The following is a 16,324-nucleotide window of genomic DNA, read 5'->3' as shown; positions in this document are numbered from 1 at the left end:
CACAAAAACTTTAAGAAAAAAAAGATAATGAACATGTTACTCATTTTCTCCTTAGCTGGACTACTGAAATATCTGAATAGCTTACCCAATGGAAGTATTTTCTTAAAGTTATAGGGACCAAAAATGAGACTTATTTGGAGTAGCTATAGAGATGAAAACAAAATTTTTTAAAGGCTGATGATTTCCAAGTTTCCTGAGTGTAGTATGATCATAAACAGAACACTGCATACCTTATATAACAAAAATTGAAAGTAAATTTGGTAGATGTGATAATATCCAGGGGTAGCAGAACCAAGGAAAAAGAATGATAGAGAAGGGAAAAAATGACAAACTATTGAAGTGGATATATTACGGAAATCTCTTGCTCATAATTATTGGTCCAATAAGAAGCATAAAAATCAAACTTTTTTTTTTTACAAGAGCTAAATATTTTGGCTACAACAATTGCAGATTTACACCCTGTCCCAATTTTTATATCTTAAGACATTGCTTGGATTATTCCTAGATTCCAGGACTATATAAAGAACATTGCGTATTTCTTTGGTTTGTTTTTTATATCATATTATTCTTTGATGAATAGAAATATTTTAATATAATTGTTGTTAATATTATTTTAGAAGGAATGAAAAAGAAATATGTTGGATGCATAACAGAGACAAAATGAATTAGATTTCAAATACTGTGGTACAAAATAGATGGACTGTACACTTAATTGAATATCAAGTGCCATTATACACTCTTTGCAGCTGAAGTTTTCTTTTCAAATTTCAATTGGAATAGTCTACACCTTCTGGTGGCAGATACATCAAAGGAGAGTTTGCCACATGCTGAAAGAACTTATCTGGAGAGTAATAGACTGCACAAATAGCCCTTATATTCTTATCTGTGGTCTGAAGTGTGGGATTTGTGTGTGTGTACGTGTACAGTAAATCATCTGTTGACCTGCAGAATGCCATAAATTGTTGGTCAAAATAACTAATGCTGACTAGAATTGAGAAACCAGGCCCTTGGGAATGTTTGTGTGATCTATAATCAGCCATCACCAAGTTAGTGCTTTCCAGATGTATTCGTCTAAGATGTCTGCTTTGCCCATCGCACAGGACTGTTGGCTGAAGATGATGAGCGATGGTGTTCCCTGCATCTGGAAGGCACCAGTTTGGGGAAGGTTGATGCATAGCTTTAAAGCACAGCTTTAGATCTGAAAGAACTACAGTGCAATGTGTTTTGTTTTCATTCTTAAAATAGGCAGAACCTATCCATTCCTGAACAGCTGTGATCAAGATGTTTTTCCCCATTAGTAGCAATTAAGTTTACTTCAGTGGTGAATTATCTGATCTCCTTCTTTTGCAGGTTGATTGACGAAGTGCTCTTCTCTGACACATTGCTATCATACAGTAGAGCTCAGGAAGGTTTGTGGAAGGAGCTGAACCGACAGTGATAGTGTTGCTGACATTCTTAGTTGTTGCAGTGGCAAATTCTTACGTGCAGTCCCAAAGGTGCTTTTTCAAGAGGCAACTGGACTTTTTTTGTCATCTGAATAATGCAAATGGATGTGGAACCTTCTTGGAATTAGTTCTATGACCCTGAGGGCTCAGATAAACCTCCAAGTGGCCTCAATGGCTCTCAGAGTGCTAATGACCAGATGACTGCAAGGAGTATAAATTCTTCCATTTTCCACCATTCAGTCAGAACTGAAGAAGCTTCTTGAATGAGAAGCGAAATGTCTTCAAGGAAAAACAACAACAAAAAAGTCCAGTTGTCTCTTGAAAAAGACTATTTGGGACAACCATAACTTGGATGACTGAGAACCTCTGTAGATTCTTAAACACAGATTTGGCGTGATGGAAATCAGCCAGCATTTATTACAGCATCCAGAAATATTGCAAAAATTATGATTTTGGCACACAACATCACTTCCTTCCTTCCCCTATATATTTGTTCTGCTAATACTTCATGCAATATCCAAACATAAAATAAGATCTCTCCTCCCCCATCTTTTTTTTCTTCCCCAAAATACGGGGAAAGGGATACAAGCCTGTGAACTGCTCCACCTCTTACCCAATGGCTGTCAGGTACTTTTGGTTTGACACCCAATAGATCTCTCCCACTCTTTCCATTCTGGTTTCTAATAGGCTGAGCTACAGTGATTCTTGCACCATTCCTAATGAATAGTGTGTGCATTCATGTGCTAGTGGGTTCTTCAAAGGTGGAAGATATGAGTTTTGACAGCCAGCTGTGTTACATGGGAAACATATGGCATCACGAGCAAATTGTAGTTCCCTTAAAGAGATAACTCATAATTTATTTGCGATATTAAGTGAAGCTTATATTTTATGCATTGCGTCATGTTTCATCTGTAAGCACTTGGAACATAGGGGAATATTGAGTTGGTTGGCTACCAGCATTTTTCCCAGTGCTATAGCGACATGTGACATGTAACTTGGAATAAGCTATTTATTACAGACAGTTACATTGACTCCACTCTGATACTGTAAGACCAATAAGTAGAATTATGCATGACTCAGTTGTGACTGCTTCAGCTTCAACCACAGTAATACAAGAGCAAACAATAGAAACAAAGTCAAGGTAAACAGCTCCAAACTCGATTGCTGCAATAGAGTGGTCAATGCCTGGAATGCTCTACCCGACTCTGTTATTACTTCCTCAAACTCCCATAGCTTTAACCTTAAACGGTCTATTGTGGATCTCCCACCATTCCTAAGAGGTCTGTAAGGAGTGTGCATAAGTGTACCACCGTGCTTACTGTCCCTGTCCTACTGTCCCCATTTATTTGTACTCATTTCATGTGCTCATGTCCACATTTATACTTATACCTGTTGTTTTATACAAACTAAAATAAAAAAATAAAAAATAAACTGTAAAGCTCATACTTTACCTCTTTCTAGAGATCTAGATAGACTAGTTCAGTCTGCAAAATTTCCTTACAATAACGAAAAAGAGATCTTAAGTGAAGATCAGACTCAAAGATAATTATAGTATGTAAACCAGTAGATGAAGATCTTTGCAGAACCTCGGCATACAAATCCAATCAATCAATCAATCAATCCATCCATCCATCCATCCATCCATCCATCCATCCATCCATCCATCCATCCATCCATCCATCCATACATACATACATACATACATACATACATACATACATACATATTCATAGTTCCTCCTATCCCTCCTATCTCCCCCGGGCCTATACAGTTTATGTATGGTATGTTTGTGTGTATGTCTGCTTTTAATAACGGGTTTTTTAATGTTTCTCTTAAATTATTAGATTTGTTATATATTGTTTATTATTGCTGTGAGCCGCCCTGAGTCTACGGAGAGGGGCGGCAAACAAATCAAATCAAATCAAATCAAATAAACAAACAAATAAACAAATATTCACAGCATCATTTTGAGTAGTTGGTTGCCTCTCGTTACCTCATTTAGAAAAAAAAAGTTTGTTCAATTAAATTACTTATTCTTTGAAAGACAAAGAGATATGTTTTCTTGAAAAGCATGGAACACATTTAGAAATGAGAAACTCGCGGTGGAAGAATTATCATAATTAGAGATATAGGGATAGGAGGAACTAGTGCTAATGAGCCTTGGTGATGCAGTGATTAAAGTGCAGTACTGCAGGCTACTTCTTCTGACTGCTGGCTTCCTGTAATTTGGCAATTCAAATCTCACCAGGCTCAAGGTTGACTCATCCTTTCATTCTTCTGAGGTAGGTAAAATGAGGACCCAAATTGTTGGGGGCAATATGCTAACACTGTAAACTGCTTAGAGAGGGATGTAACGCACTGTAAAGCAGTATATAAGTCTAAGTGCTATTGCTGTTGCTAATACTAATGGCAATAAATAGAAAATATTGATCTCTCTGTACATAGTGTGGGAGGGGCAGTAGATTGGATTATTTAATGTAATTTTGGAACGCTGTAAACAACAATTTAAATAAAGTATGAATCATAAAATTGTACAAATAGGATAGAGTCGTTGAAGGGGAGAAAGGAGGGCAATTTGTATTCACTTTGATGGTTACATTATACACCTTGCACTATGTATAATTAAATTTTCTATAAACAGTGACATCGTTTGCATTCTGCATAATGTATAATAATGTACAGTAATAAGGTAAAGCAAGCAACTTCTAGCGTAATGCTCTGTGTACTTTTGTGATCTTATCTACTATTTTGGCTTCCAAATGTGTTTCCCTTCTTGTTTTTTTTAATACAGGAATTTTAATACATGTACAATTGTCTCCTTTGCATCCTATCATTTTTTATCATTTGAATCATGTCAACATACGGTAATACTTCCATCTGTTGTACATACCTATGGTCCTCCCAAGCTTGGAAAACAATTTGGCATTTCCCAGCAATCACAATGTGCTTCTTGATCTGGATGTTTTTCTGTGACAGTGCAGTTCAATTCTGGTTTATAAAATTTGGCTGTATTGTCTTTAGTTGGATAGAAAAGGAAAAAGTGCTTTAAAACTCCTTTGAATAATTAATTGCTCCTGCTCATCCATTTGCATAATTTTTTTCTCCTAGAACCAGGTGTTTGCAGGAATATACTTTTTTATATACTGAAATATAACATTAATGCAAATTAAAGAGCCAAAAAAATTAAATGGTTTTCCTTTTCTATGTCAGATGTTCTCACTTAATAAAAAGAATGTTTGTAAAGAGGTCATTAAAAAAAAAACTTAGAATTTTCCACCTGTTTTTTTTAGATGAAACCCTGAATTTATGTCAAAGGCTGTAAGATTTAGAATATTCTTTGAACATAGATTTGAAATGCCTGCACAAATCCACACTGGCTATTAGAGTTATACCTACCTTCAATGGAGATCTGCACCTGTTTATAATAGCAATAGCATTTAGATTTACTGTATATATTGCTTCACAGTGCTTTACAGTCCTCTCTAAGAAGTTTACAGAGTCAGCATATTGACCCCAACAATCTGGGTCCTCATTTTACCCACCTTGGAAGGATGGAAGGCTGAGTCAACCTTGGTAAGATTTGAACTGCCAAATTGAGGAGCTGGCACTAAGTAGAAATAGCCTGCAGTACTACATTCTAAACACTGAGCCACCACGAGTGTCAAATCAGTGCATCATCTTGATGTCACGTGATGCATCGTGACATTTTATGCGTTCGTGGAGCTGGGTTGGGTGGTTGCCAGTTTCACATCTCTGAGAGTCTGCATTGCAGATGAATTGGATTGAACAGTCAACATTCTCACCACATTTACAATGATTCTTTTTTTATATATATAAAATTTATTTGTTTTTTTTCAAATATAACAAAAAAGACATACACAAAACATATACCCTGTTTCCCCGATAGTAAGACACCCCCGATTGTAAGACGTATCGGGGGTTTCAGGGGGGTCGGCTAATATAAGCCGTACCCCGAAAGTAAGACATATGTCTTACTTTCGGGGAAACACGGGGGTATTGCCGGGGGGGGGAGCCCGATGACGTCGCTTCCAAGCTCCCCGCGCGCCCCTCGCCTTCGCCTCGCCGCGGCGCCACCGCCTCTTCCCTGGCTTGGCAAAGCGAAGGACGGCGCTGGTCCGAAGCGAGCCGAGCGGGCGGCGGCTTGCAGCGAAGGCGCTCGTCCCAGCAACCGAGTCCTGCCGAGGCTTGGCTGCAAGCGGCCAGCGAGGCCGACCAGCTCCGAGGTGAGCGGCCGGAGCTGCGCCCTCCTTCGCCCGCCTCCTTTCCGGCAGGCAGGTGGGGCTGCCCAACTGCGCAGAGCGGCTCCTCCCCTCCAGACACACACTTCCCCGACACGCGTCTGTGGCTCCACGCGTGCACGCCGCTTGGAGCCCTGAGGTTGAACTTGGAAAAGGGCTCACGAGGCTCCTGTCCCGCGGCTGCCCTTCTGGACTCTGGGGAGATGCCTTCAGGAACGCGACTCTTTCAATTTTTTTCCAATGTAAGACATACCCCGAAAGTAAAACGTAGTGGGGCTTTTGGGGGTAAAAAGAAAGTAAGACACTGTCTTACTTTCGGGGAAACACGGTACATACAACATTTGGGAAACAAAAGTTTCCCTACTTTTTTTGAGTGTTCGATCAGAGAATTTTACTTCTTTCACATAGTATTAATTCTTTAATTCTTTTATTTGACGTGATGCTTTGCTTGAATTTTTTTTATTTCTTTGCTGCTCTTTCCTTTAACCAGTCATAAAATTTTGCCCATATTTTATAATAATCTGAATCTTCCTTTCCCTCTAATTTTTGGGATAACCTGTCCATCTCCATACAGTCCAATATTTACTTAATTACTATATTTTCTTCTGGTGCTTTATCCATTTTCCATTGTTGGGCATATGCTATCCTGGAAGCTGTTAATATGTGTATAACTAAGTATCTTACCTCTTTTTCCATTTTTTAAAATTAAAAATACCCAATAAATACAATTCTGGGTTTTTTTCAAATTCTTCTTTTATTATTTCTTTTAACCAGTCTGTTATTTTATTCCAGAAATTTTTTGCTTATACACATGTCCACCATTGATGATAGAACGTGCCTCTTTCTTTTTTGCACTTCCAGCATAATGGGGAGGTTTTGGGGAACATTTTTGAAAGTCTTTCCGGTGGTAGGTGCCACCTGTAAAACATTTTTAATTGGTTTTTCTTGAATGCAGTCAATTCTTATAAGCCAGAGTTCCCCAAACTTTACAGTGAGGGGAAGGGAATGGATCTGTTCAAGTGGCGGGTGAGCACATATGTGTGCATGCAGCTCCGTTTGTACAAGCAATGGACATGTACTCCCGCTGCTCATAGAAATGGAATGTGTGTCCACAAGCTCACCCACTACTCATGTAAGAGGGGATGCACACATGCAGGTGCACACTCGCCCGCCACGTCTGTGGCCCAGTTCCGATTATCTCAAGGCCCAATAGAGGGACACGGCCATGGAGTTGGGGACCTCTGTTATAATCATAACATTTTATAGTATACTATAAAATAACAGAATAACAGAGTTGGAAGGGACCTTGAAGATCTTCTTGTCTAACCCCTTGCACAAGCAGGAGTCCCTATATCAGTGATGGTGAGCCTTTTTTCTCTCGGGTATTCTCTCGGCTATCACACACATGTGAGTGCCCACACCCATAATTCAATGTCTGTGAAGGGCGATAACAGCTTCTCTCCCCCCACCCGAGGTCCTCTAAAGACTGGAAATGGCCTCTTCTCCAACTTCTGGTGAGTCCAGTAGGTTCGTGTTTCACCCTCCCCAGGCTTCAAAGCCTTTCCTGGAGCCAGGGAGGGTAAAAACGCCTTCCTCCATCCCCTTGGAGGCTCTCTGGAAGCCAAAAACGCCCTCCCAGAGCCTCTGTGTGAGCCAAAAATCAGCTGGCTTGCACACACATGCATGTTACACCTGAGCTAAGGCAATGGCTTGGGTGCCAGCAGATATGGCTCCGTGTGCCACCTGTGGCACCCGAGTCATAGATTCGCCATCACTGCCCTATATTATTCTAGATAAATAGTTGTCCAATCTCTTCTTAAAAACCTCCAGTGATGAAATAGAATAATTGATCGGATGATGTTTTGAATGCACAAATGAACATTGTGTTTCTCATTCAGATTTTGGAAAGGAATAGTTTATTCATTGTATTTATAGCAATAGCAATAGCATTTATATACTGCTTCTTAGAGCTTTTACAGCCTTCTCTAAGCGTCTTACAGAATCAGCATCTATTGCCCACAACAATCTGGATCCCCATTTTACCCACCTTGGAAGGATGGAAGGCTGAGTCAACCTTGAGCCGGTGGTGAGATTGGAACTGCTGAACTACAGCTAGAAGTTAACTGAAGTAGCCTGCAGTGCTGCACTCTAACCACTGCAACACCCCAGGCTCTTTATATGTGGATGACCCCATTCCCAGCATCAGAATATACTGTATGTGTATATTCCTGCTAGAATATGGAAAACTTTACACTCTACAAAAATTTTCATCATCCTATACCCTGAATGATCAGGTAGTCCTCCACTTATGATGACAATAGAGCCCCAAATTCCCATTTGACAAGGCAGTTGTTAAGAGAGTTGCGCCCCGTTTTGCAACCTTTTCTGCCACGGATGTTCAGCGAATGACTGCAGTTGTTAAGTGATTCATATGGGCGGCTAAGCAAATCTGGCTTTCCCCCATTGACTTTGCTTGTTGGAAGATTACAAATTGCAATCACACCAGTGCAACAGTGATAAATACCTTCCAGTTGCCAAGTGCCCAAACTTCAATCACATGACAAAGGGGAATGCTACAATGGCTGTTCGTGTGAAAATCATTCATAAGATACTTTTTTCAGTGCTCCTGTGGCGTCGGATGGTCACTAATTGGCTCGTTGTAAGTTGAGGATTACCTGTACATCCTTGTTGATGGGTGAAAGAAAGTGTAGAAAACGATGTATTAATCGAAGGAAGCTATCTGATTTTTCATCCTGCCTCCAGTTTTAAACTTTGAAAAGGCCAATTTTGCTTTGTCAATTGCTGGCAATGAAACTTAAGAGATTTAAGACTTATGGAGTATTCCATTTGTAGGAAAATATAAACAAAATTGGCATGACCCTTGTTTCCTTTAGGAAATAGGTGCTTAGAAAACAGCTTGCCTTTACTGAAAAGCCCATGTTTTTTAAATTTTGAACCTTTTGAGTCCTGAGTGGTTGGACTGAACTTTGAAGTGTAAATAGCATATGTTCTCAAGGACACTTTTAATGAGGGGGGTGTTAATATCTCAAGGGCTTTCCTCTTCCCTTTTCTTAGTAATTATAGACTATTCTCATTCTGTACTTACACTCTTAATGGCTGTTGCTAGAGAAGTAAGAAGGAAAAAGGAAGATAGTTTCAAAGGTGGAAAAAAGCACATCCACTATAGATTCACAACATTTGGCTTTAAAGCAATAATAATTACACTTGGAGTGAAAAGGATGGGTGTTTTAAAGTGATTTCCCTCAATCTGACTTTGATATTGGTGAAATACTTTGAACTAAGAAGGAGTTTAAAAAAAGGGTTTGTGTGCAGAAATATTGGCTTTCTCCCCTATTCCTCCCAAAATGTAGCAGGTATAGGGGAAGGCATCTTGATAGGATGATTGTGAAAATCATATTGAGAAAATTGCTTTTTCTATTGATTCAATAATTTAGGATAAGGGCTATTTCTTGGTCTGTGAGATAAATCTGCCCGCCCCCACTTGCTTATTTTAAAACTTTGATGTCAACTAAGGGCAAGTGTTTCTGAATTAAAATAGACATAATTCTCTGTCTTGCAACAAACTCAGACATACAAACAAATAAATAAACACATGAGCAATATTCTAAAAAAACATCTTGCCTTTAGATTTGCTTCTGCACATCAGGATCTTTTCATATATAACATACTACTTTGTTAATAATGCTAAGATACAGGTTTGCTAGCTCAGTACTAGTTAGATATTTGGGGAAGTTCAATGCCATTTTTTTCTGGCTTATACATGGATTAAAAATATACAAACCAGTTTAGTGCATTATTAACAATGGATTTGTCTTAGGTTTGTGATATTGTTAGCATGGGAAAATATGAACTGGATCGGGTTGAGTTGTGGATTGTTTTGCTGCCAGTTTGCTCAGGGTCACGCCAAGTATGTACGGTTGCTTTGCGGCATGCGCCCCACCGCAGAATTAAAAAAAATAGTGTCTGCACATACATAGAAGAAAAAATTAGCTTCTGCGCATGCATAGAAGAAAAATCCAAGAGTGACAGCGCCCACGGACAGGCACAGACAGAACTGGCTCTGTGACATCATTTTTTTATTTTTTATTTTATTTATTTTATTTTATTTTATTTTATTTTATTACTTACATACTTACTTACTTATTTAACTTATATGCCACTCCTCATTGCCGCTTTACTAATAATTCTAAAGAACTGGTTAAAACCAGTAGGAACCCACCTCTGAACTGGATCAAAACCAGGACAACATTAAAACATTCATGAACACGAGGTATAAATAGATTCATTTTCCCCCTTATTTTTTCCAAAAATATATTTATAGGCATCATTGATAAAACAGCTTAGCTTGGAGAGTTAGGCACCATGTGACATGCAAATTGTAGTGCAGGTTTTTTAAAAAGGTGTACCACTCAGGTTTAGAAAAATGAGAAAATGAAAGAAAACAAAATTATCATTATCATTATTATTATTATTATTAGTAGTATTAGTATTAGTATTAGTATTAGTATTAGTATTATTAGTATTATTATTATTAGTATTATTATTAGTATTATTAGTATTATTAGTATTATTAGTATTAAATTTTCATTTTATGTTGATTTTAGCCCCTGTACACCCGTCCTCCTACTTTACATACCATTGATCATGGTAACCATCAACCGTTGGAACGATTATTCACTTAATCAGCAAATATATTTCCAAATGATCCATTTTGGATAAATCATTAGAAGTAGAAATATATAAAGCTCCCTAGAATAGAAACTCTTTATCATTTGTGATGCCAATACACATGATAGCTGTGTTGGCACAGTGGTTAAAATGTAATATTGCAAGCTAACTCTGCCCAGAGGCAGGAGTTTGATCCTAACCAGCTGGAAATTGACTCAGCCTTCCATCCTTCCAAGGTCAGTAAAATGAGGACCCAGATTGTTTGGAGCAATACGCTGACATTGTAAACCATTTAGAGAGTGCTGTAAAGTGCTATGGAGTGATAGATAAGAATAAATGCCATTGCTACAGCACGCCCATCTGTTTTAGAAAATGGTAAGTAGGCTGCATACAATAAGTCAGTTTAAGCTGATAGTAGAATGCATAAACAGGTTAGGTTTAATATAATCTCCAGCCCAGAATTGGCCATGGTGTCTTGAAGAAAAGGTTCATATTAATCGACAGAACACATGCTTTAATGTGGAAGGTATAATAATCAAGCAGGAAAGGCTTGCCTATAATAGAATCCAATAGAAAAATATAATATATTGTAATATTAAAAAGTGTTCAGAGAGGGGCGGCATACAAATCTAATAAACTATAACCAACTATAACTAACTGTAGAATAGAATAGAATTTTATTGGCCAAGTGTGATTGGACACACAAGGAATTTGTCTTGGCGCATATGCTCTCAGCGTACATAAAAGAAAAGGATACATTTGTCAAGAATCATGTGGTACAACACGTAATGATTGCCATAAGGGTCAAATAAGAAATGAAGAAACAATCAATATTAATTAAAATCTTAGGATACAAGCAACAAGTTACAGTCATACAGTCCTAAGTGGGAGAAAAAGGATGATAGGAATGATGAGAAAACTAGTAGGAATAGAAGTGCAGATTTAGTAAAAAGTCTAAAACCAGAAGATTGCCACCAGTAGAGTTGTTGACCCTGTGTTTCCTAAAGGGATTAATTGAACCATAATAAAATATCACCATCAGATGTACAAAAAGGCAGTCAGGGTGAATTAATAACGTTTTGTATCACAGAATCAGGTAAGGAATCAGGAGTTTATAAGAGTGCTTCATTCACTGTGGTATAATATCTGCATGGATGTGGTTATGATTCATAAGATGGCTTAGTAGTAAACTTGTATTGTTGTTGGCTGATTGGTTCCATTCCCAAGATGTGGGAATGATGTGTCTTCTAAACCATCAGTCTAAGACGTTTGTTTTATTTTACTAATGAACAAAAGAGAGGTAGAAATACAACTGCAAGAAGGGATCGACGCAACCTCAAAATGGATAAACATAACAATTAAAAAATGGAAAAAAGAAAGAAAAGGTCTGGAAGTTATGTTACAAAGAAAGAAAAGGTCTGGAAATTACATTTTATAAACAGACAATTCAAAACCTTTGAACAAAGTCTTTGTCTTTGCCTCTTTACTGGAAAAATATTAATTCAACATGGCTCTGCCATCCAGTGCTGCATTTCAGGTGTAGATCACTTCTTCTCAGGGAATTTTAGCTCATTTCCATACTTTTATTCATATCTTAAGAGCTATCAAACACTGATTATTATAACCAAGACGAATATACAGTGGTACCCCTGCTGAAGAACTTAGTTCATTCTGTGACCAGGTTCTTAAGTAGAAACTTTCTTAAGAAGAAGCAATTTTTCCCATGGGAATCATTGTAAAAGCAAATAATGCGTGCAAACCCATTAGGGAAGAAATAAAAGCTCGGAATTTGGGTGGGAGGAGGAGGAGGAAGAAGAGGAGGAGGAGGTCAGTCACTGCAGAAGGAAGAAGGTGAGGTGAATGGAATAAAAAAAAATCCAAAACTTTAAGGCTTAAAAAAAAAAAGAAGGTCTGAGGTGGCGAAGAGGAGCACATGCCTCCAATACACCCGGTGCGAGGCTGCCTCCCATACACTGGCTGCTGCTGCTGCTACATGCTGCCTCTTCCTTCCCATGCTGATGGGCCCCCTATCCTCTCGCTCGCTTTATAGCCAGCGCCTTTCCTTCACTGTGGTGACTCCTCGGCTGCCCAGAGCAAAGGGAGCGTTTCTTTTCTCTGGGTGTTGGCAGAGGTTTATTCCCTCTCCAAGCACCCAGGGGGAAAAAAATACTTCATTCGCTCTGGACTGCCAAAGCCTCCTTAAGCGCCACTGAAAGGCTCCTCTGGCAGCCCAGAAAACCCTGAGATGGCCAGAATTAAAGGAGGAATGGCAGGAAACTCCTTTCCCCAAACAGAGATGGGAAAAGCCTCCTTTCCCCAAATGAAGCTGGGAGGGTGGTGGGAATGCTTCTCTTCCTCAAATGGAATTGGGTATAGGGGAAATTGCATGCCCAAACAGTGCTGCAGTGGAATTTCCAGAGATCTGGGAAGGCATGGGCCACAGAAAGTGAGGAGAAATGGTGTCTCATCTGAAAATTAGCGGACTGGTGGGAGGCGTATGCACATGAGCAGTAGAGCTGAGCTGGTCAATGCCTCCCGTGCCTGCAGAGAAGGCTCCTCATGCCACCTGTGGCATGTGTGCCATAGGTTCGCCATCACGGGGATACAGAAAGCATCACAGACTTTTATTAAGAATCTAGTTGATAGTATAGATGCATCAAAAAATAGTTCACAACAAAACTATGGAGTTAATGTTGCAACTCCTGAATTACATTCCAACAAAGGAAGATTATAACCAACTCTTATCAAATTTGACACTAATCAAGGGTATCTTCTGAAGGCAGGTCAGTCCTCATCATAGGTTTTCATAGCATACAAACTCAGAGGTGAGTTTTACTTACCTTCGCTACCAGTTAGGGGTCACACTGGAAGTACATGTTTTGCACACACCTCCTCACTACGGTTGCGCCTGTGCCCCTGTTGCTCCCGGTTAAATTCATCTTTGCATGCACAGGAGGCTTTGCGCATGTGCAGAGAGTTATTTTCAAGTAAATTTGGCTCTTGTGGATGGATTTCAAGACAGAAGAGATGAGGGAAATTCCCCTTACTGATTTCAGAGAATACACACACTTTATTGTAGCAAAGCAAGTTAAAAGTGGGCTAAGTTGTATGTGAAAGGTTATAGTGACTGGCTTATAGAAATGTTCTATATTTTTGGACATTTTTATTAATGATTTGAATGAAAAGTGGAAGAAAAGGGTTAGCCAGTATTTAGAGGATACCACGATAGCTGTTAATTTTATGAAAATAAAATTGAAAACAAAAGAGTTGTGTTAAGTTTCAAGAGAAATAAATTTAGTAGTGGGAAGAGCAATGATTTGCACAAGGGAATTAGAAATCAGATGTACAGATCAAGAATTGGAGCTACTGCATTTGGTTTGATTTCTGGACTTTGGAATAACAGTTGAGCACAAACTGAATATAAGATAGTTTCTAGAGAATAGAATATAATTCTTTATATAATAGAATAGTATTCTTTATTGGCAAGTATAATGGGACGCACAAGACTAATGACACACAGGAAAGGCTAATGAAATTTGGTGGCTTAATAAATACATCTTGGGAATAATATTTCTACTACATTCTGCATGTTTTAACAAAAGAATTCCATGCATCAAATTTTGTTATGGATGCTTTAATTGAACAGAGACTTGTATCTGACAGCCTAAATACCCATTTCCAACATGTTGCTTTTATGTTATATTAAAACTGAGAGAAACTTTACAATATATTTAATAATAAATGCACCCTGCCTACTGAAGCTTTCTTTAGTTGTTTGTTGTAAACAAAACATGAATGATTGTGCTTTGTGTGGTTAATATTTTGCTTTAATATTATCATTTTTTCTTCCCCTACCTTTTTTTCCCGGAAACAAAAATCACAGCAAACTATGGGCCAAATCCAATTTGCAAAGGTTGTTTGTCTTGCTCAAAAGACAATGGATGCATCAGATGTCAACATAAGTTGTTCTTCTTCCTACGAAGAGAGGGAATGAGACAATATGGGGAATGCTTGAATTCCTGCCCGTTGGGGTACTATGGTCTTCGAGCCCCAGACATGAACAGATGTTCAAGTAAGTTTTCTCTGCTTAATGTTTTGAAGTCTAAAATTCACTCTCTTATGACCTAATTTTGAAAATGTTTGAGTGCCTAAAACTGAAACTTTCATAAATTATTACAACACGTTATAATATGATTGTAACAGCATCTCCAGTTATGTCATAGGACACAACGTATAAATTGATGTATTTATCTATTACTTGTGCAAAACCAATATACTTATTTCTGTTTTGTTTTCATCTGCTATTGCATCCCCCCTTCTTTCTTTTGTAGTTCTGTTTTAGATGCTTTTGATTTATGTGGGTTATAGTTATAGTTCTGTCTATGTATATCACTTCTCCCCAGCATGTGGATGCTCCTTGTTACTTTTACTGATTTCCTTGGGAAAGTGAAAATTGGCAGGGGGATATGTAAAGTCAGAGATAGACGACTGAAGTTAGCTCAAATGTAAAATGTATGCAAAGAAATACATAGATAATGTTAGTATACTACAAAGGACAGCCAATGATAAATTGGGTTGTCTAAGATCTGGTGGAATGAACCCCGAGGAAGTAATTTCTTAATTTTGCTTTAATTAGATCATGCAATCTTGTATTCTTTGGAAAATTTTCAAAGCAAATCTCTGAAAGTAATAATATTAGCATAACTGCCATTGATTTCACCATGTAACTTAATGTACAAGTAGTCCTTGATTTATGACTCTTATGACAGCCTTTGAAAAAGTGACACATGGCTTACTTACAGTTTTGGTCATTGTACCCCCCCAATGTCACATGATCACAATTAAGGGGCTTGCCAATTAGCTCTTATTTATACTCCTACAATCATATGGTGGTGATTTGCAACCCTTTTTGCCAATTTATGGCAAAAAGCACACATTGGGGAGCTGGATTCATGTAACAATCACATAATAATAATAATAAATAATAATAATTTATTAGATTTGTATGCCACCCTTCTCCGAGGACTCGGGGCGGCTCACAACAATAATGAAAACAATATTATAGTAGAACAAATCTAATATTAAAACACATATAAAACCCTATCATATTTAAAAAACCAAACAATACATTCATACCAAACATACAACAAAATATAAAAGAGCCTGGGGGAAAGGTGTCTCAACTTCCCATGCCTGGCGGTATAAGTGAGTCTTGAGTAGTTTACAAAAGACAGGGAGGGTGGGGGCAGTTCTAATCTCCGGGAGGAGTTGATTCCAGAGGGCTGGGGCCACCACAGAGAAGGCTCTTCCCCTGGGGCCTGCCAAACGACTTTGTTTAGTCGATGGGACCCGGAGAAGGCCAACTCTGTGGGACCTTATCGATCGCTGGGATTCGTGCGGTAGCAGGCGGTTCCCGAGGTACTCTAGTCCAATGCCATATAGGGCTTTAAAGCTCATAACCAACACTTTGAATTGTGACCGGAAACTGATCGGTAGCCAATGCAAGCCACAGAATGTTGTAGAAACGTGGGCGAATCTTAGAAGCCCCACGATGGCTCTCATGGCTGCGTTCTATGATTCGTTTAATGATAAACAACCCCCAACTCTCTCAAAAAAAGTACAATTGCATCTGTTTATTTTTACAACTGAAGTTTCACTCCTAACTTGTTATGTTGATTGTTATGTTAAGGATCACATGTAATGTATTTAGACCTGATGGTTAGTAGCTTATTTTAGATTTAACCTCTTCCTGACTCCTTGGGTTCACAACTTCAATTCACTTTTAGGAAAATCATTAATATAATCATTATCTGAGCATAAAATGTAATTATTTATTAATATAAATTATTAATAATACAGATAACACTGTAAATGAAAGCAGAGAATCACAAAAGAATTCTCTGATTTTCAACAGTAATAAGTATGGTGATG

The 16,324-nt window shown here is 38.3% G+C and overlaps 1 protein-coding gene across 2 annotated transcripts in view; it reads left to right on the top strand.

The window, feature by feature from the left end:
• Positions 1 to 16,324, top strand: part of RSPO2 (R-spondin 2) — a 148,282-nt gene that overhangs the window by 71,286 nt on the left and 60,672 nt on the right. For both annotated transcript variants that reach the window (XM_070749242.1, XM_070749243.1), the window contains exon 3: positions 14,277 to 14,465. In XM_070749242.1, the coding sequence (XP_070605343.1) occupies positions 14,277 to 14,465 (189 nt within the window). The remainder of the gene's footprint in view (positions 1 to 14,276; positions 14,466 to 16,324) is intronic.

This window comes from Erythrolamprus reginae, chromosome 3 (genome assembly GCF_031021105.1).
Source record: "Erythrolamprus reginae isolate rEryReg1 chromosome 3, rEryReg1.hap1, whole genome shotgun sequence".
In the NCBI taxonomy this organism is placed as follows: domain Eukaryota; kingdom Metazoa; phylum Chordata; class Lepidosauria; order Squamata; family Dipsadidae; genus Erythrolamprus; species Erythrolamprus reginae.
Note: the sequence above shows the minus strand (reverse complement) of the source record. Positions and strands in the feature narration are given on the sequence as shown.